The 8,213-nt window shown below is 39.6% G+C and overlaps 1 protein-coding gene across 1 annotated transcript in view; it reads left to right on the top strand.

The window, feature by feature from the left end:
* The window catches only part of LOC119419083 (matrix-remodeling-associated protein 5-like), an 18,541-nt gene extending 10,589 nt beyond the window's left edge, over positions 1-7,952 (top strand). The window contains exons 7-12 of the mRNA XM_037686383.1: positions 885-1,026; positions 1,706-1,841; positions 2,993-4,174; positions 4,307-4,514; positions 5,412-5,624; positions 5,846-7,952. Coding sequence (XP_037542311.1) covers positions 885-1,026; positions 1,706-1,841; positions 2,993-4,174; positions 4,307-4,514; positions 5,412-5,624; positions 5,846-7,903 — 3,939 coding nt within the window. The 3' untranslated portion in view covers positions 7,904-7,952. The remainder of the gene's footprint in view (positions 1-884; positions 1,027-1,705; positions 1,842-2,992; positions 4,175-4,306; positions 4,515-5,411; positions 5,625-5,845) is intronic.
* The last annotated feature ends 261 nt before the right edge of the window (positions 7,953-8,213 follow it).

Below are 8,213 nucleotides of genomic sequence, written 5' to 3'. Positions count from 1 at the left end.
TGTCTGTCTGTCTGTCTGTCTGTCTGTCTGTCTGTCTGTCTGTCTGTCTGTCTGTCTGTCTGTCTGTCTGTCTACAGTATATATTGTATATTTGTTGTTGTTCAGAACTGTATGTATCAGTGCATTTAACGAGAGCATGGACAATATATTTAAGGTCATTTTTGCCTATTTGTTAATGTATTAATAGCTATTTTTCTCACTTTGTAGAGCAGCATTGAGCCATGCACTTTGAAGACATCAAAGGCAAATGTTTAGCTGAAAACTGCCTGATTTGTGTCCAGATGACCTAATGGAGGTTTATGACCATCCTCCAATTTGATTAATTTTCAGATATTTGTAAGAGATTAAAGAAGAAATGACAAACGCATAATGAATAAAACTATTTAAAAAAAGCTTAATTCCAGGAGGTTTAAAATAATCAAACCTCAACTGATTTCTAGAAGTCTGTTGGTGAGCCTCTGTAGACCACATCTCAGGGTCTGCCTTCAGTGAGTCATTCTAACATCACGCTAAAGCCAGCATTAAATTTATTGAATACCAAGTTGATTATATCCAGATAATGGCTAAATTACTTTCTTTAAAAAAGTTAATAGCAACGAAATTCAACAACAAAATAGTATTTTTTTTTTAAATCAAGGAATTTACATACAACATATTTCCTACTTATTTTGATTTTTTTTTTTTTTGTGGTTATTTGTATTATGATTTGCATTGTAACACATTCATATTCTTGTGGGACTCGACACATTTAAAAAGATAATAACACATTAGCACCATTAGTTCCTTTATAATTATTTCAGGATTTTACAATGTCATTTAAAAGTTCTTAATGATCTGGCTTCTACTTTTATTTAACTAAGACATCTTCATAATCTTTTGCACAGGCTCCAACTGTAAGATCCAGACCGTGGATTGCAAATCCACATATCAGGACAGTCTCACTGCCAGCAAACAGCACTGCCAGGCTGACTTGTGAAGCTCAAGGACACCCCAAACCCTTCATCACATGGACTAAGTCTGCCACAGGTTTGCACAAAATAGAAGAACACCTATTCAAGCATAAAACACATTTAAACCGAAGAATTTTCACTTGAGCCAGAGAAATGTTTAAAAGTCAGATTGCATGTATAAATGCAGTCACATAAAATCAGTTTTATGCTCTGTTATAGATTTTTCTCATCACTTACAACTACATCAAACACCTATTTCTTTAATGATTATTTTACAAGAAATAAAATATTTGCTGTGGATGAAGGAATCAAAGAAGATTAATGAATTTAAAAAAAAAAGACAAAAACATATGCTGAACCTTTTAAAAAATATAGTTAAATCTTCAGATTAATGTAACATCAACACTTGTGAAGGAAATTAAGTTCAGCTTTATTGCTTATGTTGTATAACCAATCAACTATGAACACATTTTATGATGATATGCTGTATATAAAAGATAAACATTAACACCAAGCATCCATACTGACATGCACATAATAAGCTTTTTTATGATTCCTCACATGGGAAAAACAAGCCATGAAACATTTTGTGCATCGCATCATTGACTTTACTTCAAGCTGTGCCATTCAATGTGGTTCTGTTTTTCTTTTTTTTTTTTTTACATTCTAACTTTCTTTGCAATATTGTCTTCTTCCTCCTAACTTTGTCTACTTACTTTTTTTTTCCCCACTGCCATTCCTTTCTTTCCGCTCAGGAGCAGTGATGTCAATCCACTCCAGGGCTCAGCGTTTTGAGGTCTTGCCAAACGGCACCCTTGTTATCCAGAATGTTCAGCCGCAGGACAGGGGCACATATATCTGCAGCGCAATGAGCTTCCTGGGTCGTGACAGGTGAGAATACTGATGTTTGAAATGCATATTAATGCACAGTTCAGTATAACATTCGGTTACAATGACCTTGGGTCACAATGCAATCAGTTTTAATGACTTTGGCCCACAGAAAGCTCAGCTACGGTAAAGCCTTTGATTAGGTATCTTATTATTGCATACCGCTGAAAGGCGAAGGCGGACAATAATGTTTTTGACTGCGTGTGTGCTCTTTTGTCTGTCTGTTACCGAATTAATCTTATGAACCACTGGACAAGTTTTAATGCAACTTATAAAACGGAGTCTATAGGTATGTGCATCTACAGCTGATTAAACTTTGGAGTTCGCTAAATTCAAGAAGGCTGCCACAGCGGATCTTACAAAATCATAATCTTGTCTTTAATTTATTACAATGGACAAAACTTGACCAACAATCTGATGTGGTTGTAGCTGAGACTGGGCCCCATTTGCTATTTTGTGTCTTGATTGCGCAAAATCTTTGTTTAAAATGTTGACTCTTTAGAGTCAACTGTGTCTGTCTGTTAAAATATCTCATGAAGCCCTGTATGGATTTTAACAGAGCTTTCAGAAAGTACTAATTGGAAGCACTTCTACAACTGATTAACATTTGGAGTCAACTTGATTCAAGTTGGCTGCCACAGCTAATTGACATTAGCCAACATAAATCAGTTAGTTTCAGATATTGACGTAAAATTTATTGTTGAAGTTCTGAGAGCTATAAAACAACAAATATTCTGTTGTGACATCTCACAGTGCCACATGAAATGGTGCATACAGTTATTTCTGATGTTTGGCCAAAACAGCTACAAATCCATCACTTCTTAACATAAAGATAAGATCAGAACTGGCACAAAAGATGGCAGATAATATACACTTTTTCAAGCAATGGTAGGCCTTCAATTTGCATTGTTATATCTATTTTTTGAGTTTGCAAATAAAATAAAAAACAATTTATGATAGTTAAATTGTTTTAAGACAAATGCAAACCTCTCTTGATTAAAACTTTATTTTTTGTATGATTCTGAATTAAATGAAAAACTTTATTTATGCCTTTGGATAGTTTTAGTTTAAAAGTGTGTGTGAAAAGCTTAAAGATGATGTTTTTTTTAATGTGTCAGCATTGAAAATGAGTATGTTTAACTTGTTCATGACAGGTTGCTTACTACCCTGGATGTCTGGACCCGCCCTCCTCGTATGCAGCTGGCAACTTACAGAGAAGTAACCATTCATCAGGGTGGAGACCTTCACTTGGAATGCCAAGCAGATGGTGTTCCAACTCCATTGCTCTCCTGGGTTCTGCCTGATCGTTCTACTCTAACCTCGGCTGTCACCTCCTCCAGTCGAATCAGCGTGGACACAAATGCAACTCTTCATGTCCCGGTGACCTTACCTGGTGATCGAGGCGTGTATCGCTGTGTGGCGTCCAACTTGGCTGGTGCAGCCAGTGCTTCTGTGCGCGTACACGTGTCCTCATTGCCCCCGGTGATACAACAACCCAAGGAGGAACACCTGCTCTTTTCTCCGGGGAGGCCTGTTTATGCGCACTGCTCTGCCCGAGGAGCCCCTCCACCAACTCTGCGTTGGCGAATCCCAGATGGGACCCTTGTTCGTCCATCCCAGTTTCTTCACGGCAACCTGTTTGTCTTACCCAATGGGACGCTGCACATTCGCAAAGTTGGGCCAAAGGATGCAGGGAGTTATGAGTGCACTGCCAGTAATGCTGTGGGGACCTCTAAGAGAGTAGTGAAAGTAGAAGTTAAAGGAGGGGGAGAGACAGAAAACCAAGAAAAGGCAAGAACTGAAAGAGTGAAAGACCAAAAAACATCCAATTCATCTTCTTTCAACAAAGACAAAACATTGGTCATCCCTAGCCACCCCTCAGATCCATTCGACTCTGGGAAAATCTCCCCAGTATATCCCTCTGACAGATCGAGGAACTTGTCGATCAGCCCAAGCCCTTTTAACTCTTCCTCTAACTCACCTCCTAAAATCAATAAAACAGTAAAAGCTTACCCTTCACACTTTACCGACATCAAAAAAACAAATCCCCCCTCTGTTTTCTCACAGTCCACTGTGCCAACACATAACACCAAAGTCTCACACAGTGTAAACAGTACAAGAGTTATTTCTTTCCCTGCAGACAAAAAAGCCTCATCTGTTCTGCAGCCGCTGCCTATCTCCCCTTTCACTAACGCCCGTATTGTATCAGCATCACCCTCCACCACCACTGTAAACTATGGGAGCACTTTAAATCTTTACTGCTCTGTAACTGGCAACCCCACACCCAACATTATCTGGAGGTCTCCGGCAAAGAAACTAGTAGACATTCACTACAGGTACAGTTTTTGACTTTGTATGTTTGTTAATTTTGTCCTTATATCTCATGATTGCCTTGACAGTAACATATCTATTTAAATTTTATGTCCTTGTCTAACATATATAATATTATGTTCATGATTGATTTTAAGCTATGATGAGCGGTTGAAAGTGCACCCAAATGGCACACTATCAGTCCAGGCAGTAACGGAGAAAGATGGTGGAGACTACCTGTGTATTGCACGCAACAAGGTCGCAGATGATTATCGACTTCTGCACGTGAATGTGGCCACCAAGCCTGCAAAGATTGAGCCAAAACAACCACTTAATCATTTGGTGACATTTGGGAAATCATTGAAGGTAACCAGGGATAAAATCCACTATATGTATCTGCAACTTTCCCTTTCTTCTAATGAGTACAAATAGTCACATTTGAGTTGAGCTTACTAATAATCTAAAGTTTACAATCCATGTTAAAAGAGTAACATATTGACATGAATAAATGCCACAATTAGTTATCCAATACAAATATTGTGAATAGACCTGTACCTGAAAGGATGATGTAAGGAAGCCAGTTTTTATCTCGTAGTTGATGCGGTTCAATTGTAGCTATTGCCTCACTTGAATACTAAAACAGAGAATATTTTTTCCCCTTGAGCTATTTAACTTAAACACGTTTTCTGTATAAATAAATGAATAAATGTAATACTTTTTAATTTATTTATTGGGTTCTTTGTGTCCTACTGAAGGACTAATCTGAAGTCCTAACAATGTTTCAGGTCACATTTAAGTAGAAAAAATTTGGCAAATGCTTAAAATTTATTTGACAAAAAATGATACATACAGTTGTTAAGAAATACTGACAAACCTGGCTGAGGGAGGGTTTGCTAACTGAAAAGACAAAAGCAGATAGGCTTTTATGAATCCTAAACAGCCACCTTAAGGGAACAGTAATGCACAAATCAATATTTAGGGCTCGATGAAAAACAATGTCCTGAAGGTTGAATGCAAGAAATGAAATCTCAAATTCTTGTGGAAATGTGCTGCTTTTTTGTTTTTGATTCATTTTAATCATTTATGTGCTTCTAGTGGTGCCTTTTGAGCACCACTAAATCGATAGTTGATTAAATGTTTTATGCACTGCTTTTTTCACACTGGGTGTACAGGATAGTTTAAAATAAAGACATTAGTTTGTTGCAGGTAATTGTAGATATAATACATCTTTAAATTCACCACTGATACACTAATCCTCCTCAGATGGACTGCCAGGCATCTGGACTGCCTCACCCAGCTGTGCGTTGGAGCCTACCAGATGGAACCATCGTTAGAGGTGTGGGAAACAATAGGGGGCGACCACAGAAACTAATTGTATTTGACAATGGGACGTTACTGGTTCCAGCTGTGGGTATGAGAGAAGAAGGCATGTATACATGTTACGCTGAGAACCAAGCAGGTCAAGACACCATGACGGTAAGTGGAGCAACTTTTCATGGAAACCTGAAAGCTTTAATTTTTTTTATTAAAAATGCATTGTGCCCTTTCAACTGTTTTTGTTTTTTCACTAAGGCTGTCTATTTAAATGTGATAAACAATAAAACACTGTTAATAAATACTACTCAGTGCCAAGTTTTAGCAAATAATGTTAATTGTTGGCATTTATTCAATACTTTTATTTATATAATGTCTTTCAGGTCAGTGTAATGGTTGTGAAGACAACTCCACCAACCTTTGCCGAGGCCAAAAGCCACAGTTTCATCAAAGTACGCCAGGGAGAAACTGCTACAATTCCTTGCCGGGCCAGGGGAAATCCCACACCAACAGTAAAGTGGTTTTCCCCAGCACACCGTGTCGTACCACAAAGTTTACAATTTGGTTTTTCTGGGCGAATTGTGGTGGTTTCAGATGGAACACTCAAGGTACTTTCAGCCCAAAAGACTGATGCAGGAAATTATACATGCCAAGCAAGCAACTCAGCTGGGATGAGAAACACTGTGGTGAGCTTGGAAGTTGAGACCTCTGCCCATGGACTTAGTGGACAGATGGGAGAAGGACGAGGTTGGAGTATTAACAGTGAGCGTGAGGATAGCCATTACATTCGATCTGGAGACATCGTTGACAACATAAAAATAAGTGGAACTAGTGGAATCACAAGCAAGCTGGGTAGCAATTACAGCTACAGTGATAACAATGGTAAAATAAGTAATGTGGTACTGAATACTGATGTAAACTTAGTCTTCGGTGGCTCTAATCCTGCCCTGAGAAGTTATAATCAAAATGGATTCAAGAGCCCTGCGGGTGGATTTACAACACAGCAGGGAAAGGCTGGGATCATTGTAGGGTCAAATGGACAACAGAGTGTAGGCACTAAAGTTTATGGCACTGAAACAAACAAAAGCAGACCCAGCATTTTGAGTCAAAGTAATAGTTTAGGTCATAGTCAAAGTACAAGTGACAGAAATCCTGGGACAAATAACTATGATATCACTGCAGGAAGAACCAAAAGTGATGCTTATACCAGTCGATACAATATCAGGTTAAGTGGTATTCCAAGAAGTGCTGGAAGCTTTAGCAGTAGTTTGTCAAATAGAGGAGCTGGTACCAGTACAGTTTCAGGACATGGGTTTAGTAGGAATAGTAATTTGAAGGAGAACAGCGACAGTAGAAGAAATAATGATGGTATAAATGGTAGTTCTGGGGCAACTCAGGGTGTGGTAAAGCAGCGAGCAATTAAAGGCCAGACAGTTCTTTTGCCATGCCCATCTCAAGGTTCTCCTGCACCTCGTCTGTCCTGGCTTCTTCCTGGAAACGGCATGCTGCCAGCTCCTTACTATGGCAGTCGACTCACTGTGCATAGAAACGGCTCCCTGGAGCTGCGGGGTCTTCAAATGAGTGACGGTGGGACTTTGGTTTGTGTAGCGAAAAGTGAAAAAGGAGAAACATTGATCCGGGTGGAGCTGGAGGTATCAGAGCATCAAGAAGATGCAAGAGCTCCACAAGAGGGAGTAGTGGAGAAAAAATCACAAGCAGGTGATTTATTAAATCCAGCTCAGTCCTTAACCTTAAGACCAGTGTCACCTCTACCACTTCAGCAGAAGAGCTTAAGGTTGTCTGAATATCCTCTTTCAGTAAACTCTTTAGCATCCAAAAGCTTGAGCTCTGAGCCCACAGTGAGCACCAGAACAGCCCCCCTTGTGAGTACCATTAACGGAGAAACCCTCAGCCTGCCTTGTCCTGTTACTCAAACCCAGGTCTCATTTTTATGGACAACACCCAGTGGCAAGGTTCTATCCAGGGGTGAGAGTGGAGACTCGGGTCGTTTCACAGTGCATGAAGATGGAACACTAATCATTAAGGACACCTCTGTTTTTGACAGGGGCACCTACACTTGCAAAGTCTCCAGTAATGATGCTTCCTCGGTTTATGTCCTTACAGTTCCAGTCATTGTCATTGCATACCCTCCCCGCATCACAAAAGGCCCCTCTCCTGTGACCTACACCAGCCAAGGTGTTGCTGTGGAGCTGCCCTGCCTGACAATAGCAACCCCACGAGCAATGATTACTTGGGAAACACCGGACCTAATTCAGCTGAGGGTGACGGGTCAGCCTCGGATTTATGGCAACCGCTACCTGAGCCCCCAAGGTTCTTTGGTGATACAGAACCCAAACCACAGGGATACAGGATTTTACAGATGCACTGCCCAAAATGTAATTGGAGTGGACACCAAAGCAACCTACCTGCATGTTATATAAATGGGATGAAGCGAACATAGACACATTAATCCTCTCAAACGTGAACCTAAGACACAGAGACTCCACCATTTTTACTGTTAAACAAATGCTTACTTTATTGAAGCTGCGTTGTTCATGCCCAAAGAATCTGCAACGCTCTGTTCCCAAGAGACTGCTGAATTACAAGAGCTTCATAAATATAAATGTGCTATGTATGTTTATAGTGTATAATATTGATGTCAATACTGTATCATTTATACTGGGATTGAAGAGATGTTCTACAGATACACTGTTGTGCATTTTTCTCTGCATAAACAAGGAATGTGTGATA

Source organism: Nematolebias whitei, chromosome 13 (genome assembly GCF_014905685.2).
Source record: "Nematolebias whitei isolate Nwh7 chromosome 13, NemWhi1, whole genome shotgun sequence".
Classification (NCBI taxonomy): domain Eukaryota; kingdom Metazoa; phylum Chordata; class Actinopteri; order Cyprinodontiformes; family Rivulidae; genus Nematolebias; species Nematolebias whitei.
Note: the sequence above shows the minus strand (reverse complement) of the source record. Positions and strands in the feature narration are given on the sequence as shown.